The sequence below is a fragment of the Apaloderma vittatum genome, unplaced genomic scaffold, assembly GCF_000703405.1.
Source record: "Apaloderma vittatum isolate BGI_N311 unplaced genomic scaffold, ASM70340v1 scaffold35697, whole genome shotgun sequence".
Taxonomy (NCBI): domain Eukaryota; kingdom Metazoa; phylum Chordata; class Aves; order Trogoniformes; family Trogonidae; genus Apaloderma; species Apaloderma vittatum.
In genome coordinates this window covers 267-1872 of record NW_009726217.1, presented here as the reverse complement: position 1 = coordinate 1872, position 1606 = coordinate 267, and the positions used below count along the sequence as shown (strand labels likewise).

Sequence of the window (1606 nt, the reverse complement as noted above, 5' to 3'; positions counted from 1 at the left end):
TCGGGTTCAGCTCTTCCATAGCCTGGGCCACCACGTCGGCCACATCAGCCAGATCTGCACCACGCAGCTCGCACTTGGGGGAGCCGTCCACGCAGGCATAGACCTGCTCCTCTGTGAAGTAGTCCCAGCGCAGCACCTCGAAGCGGGTTTTGGGCTGGAAAGGGGGTGGGATGCCAACAGGCCACGTGGCACCGTGGTCCCCATCAGCAGAGAGGCTGCTGGCATTCTGGATCTCCAGCTGCAAGAGGAGAGATGGAGGAGTGAGAGCCAATGTGGGGACAAGTAGGTCTTCCAGCTCTGGCTGCAGGCAAACTGACTCCTGATCCTCAGAGATCACCTACTCCTTGCCCCAAGAGCAGGGCCAGAATGACTCTGCCTTCAGCCTGGCTCCTGCCCAGCACCCCAGCTTTCTCCTGAACCGCACCCTGAATACAGCATGTCACCATCAGCAGGAGCTGCACCCTCTCCCATCCTGCACAGCCTTTGCTGGCAGACCTCAGCACCCTGCTGGCTCCATCAGACTGAACCACCACCTCAGCTCCTGGACCCACCCAAATCCAAAGCTGCTCTCCAGCCTGTACTGGTGCCCCTGCAGCCACAGGGGCTCAGCTGATCCCATCCTACAGCAAGTTCAGCTGACAAACCCTCATATTCAAGAGGATAGGTGACACAGACCGACCAGAAAGCCCACAGGGATGACAGGAGGAGTGCAGACTCTCCCAGCCAAGCCAGGTCTCACCTGCAGCTGCTGGATCTCCTGGTAGGTCCTCTCAAGCTCCACCTGCGCAAAGTACTTGTGTAGTCGGTACATCTGGATGGGATCCAGCACGGGGTGGACAGTGAAGGCATTCTGGAAACGGAGGTCGGTCTCTCGCTCGGGGTCCGCGTTCTTTCCCAGCTCAAAATAGTGGTAACGCAGGCCCTGCATCAGGCAGGAGAGACAGGTCATGGCCAGCCCCGACCTATGCTCCCTCCCCACCAGCTGTCAGCACAGCAGGCTCAAAGGACAACAGGGTGCAAGGGCTGGTCCATCCAGGACCTGAGAGCCCACAGGAAGGTGGGCAAACACACTGGATCAGGATCAGACTCTCAGAGGCCACCTCCACCGCAGGACCTACCTCATGCTCCTCAGCACAGTTGACAGCTGTGTAGTCGATGATGCAGCGTGCGCCCCAGCCACTCATCGGGCCGGGCGCTGAGGATGTCATTGCGGCAGTTCTCCAGGTGTTGCTGCAGAAGCAGGAGGAGGCTGCGGGACAGCAGGTAGCCAAACCCCCCATAGCAGTAGTGCCCCTCAGTGTCTCCACCGATGAACTCCTCGGGACGGCCAAGGTATAGGTGGGTGTCAATGCTGAGGTGGGCAACTAGGTGGTTGATGCGGTGTGCCTCCGTGTAGGTATCATCCTGCACCAGGAAGAACCAGTCGAAGTCGTTCACGTAGTGGTCCAGAAGGTACCTGATGGTCTGGTACATGTTCCAGATGGGCCGCTCGTCACTGTGTGTGACCACTGTCATGCCGTGGGGCACTTTGCGGCCCCGCGTGCCCGTGAAGTACACCAGGCGCTCCAGGCGGTGGGCCAGCGTGCGGTTGACAGCCACTCCCAGT

The 1606-nt window shown here is 59.8% G+C and overlaps 1 protein-coding gene across 1 annotated transcript in view; it reads right to left on the bottom strand.

The window, feature by feature from the left end:
- Positions 1 to 1603, bottom strand: part of CHPF (chondroitin polymerizing factor) — a 2648-nt gene extending 1045 nt beyond the window's left edge. The window contains 4 exon segments of the mRNA XM_009873208.1: positions 3 to 238; positions 740 to 922; positions 1119 to 1169; positions 1171 to 1603. Of these exon segments, the coding sequence (XP_009871510.1) occupies positions 3 to 238; positions 740 to 922; positions 1119 to 1169; positions 1171 to 1515 (815 nt within the window). The 5' untranslated portion in view covers positions 1516 to 1603.
- Between the last annotated feature and the right edge of the window lie 3 nt (positions 1604 to 1606).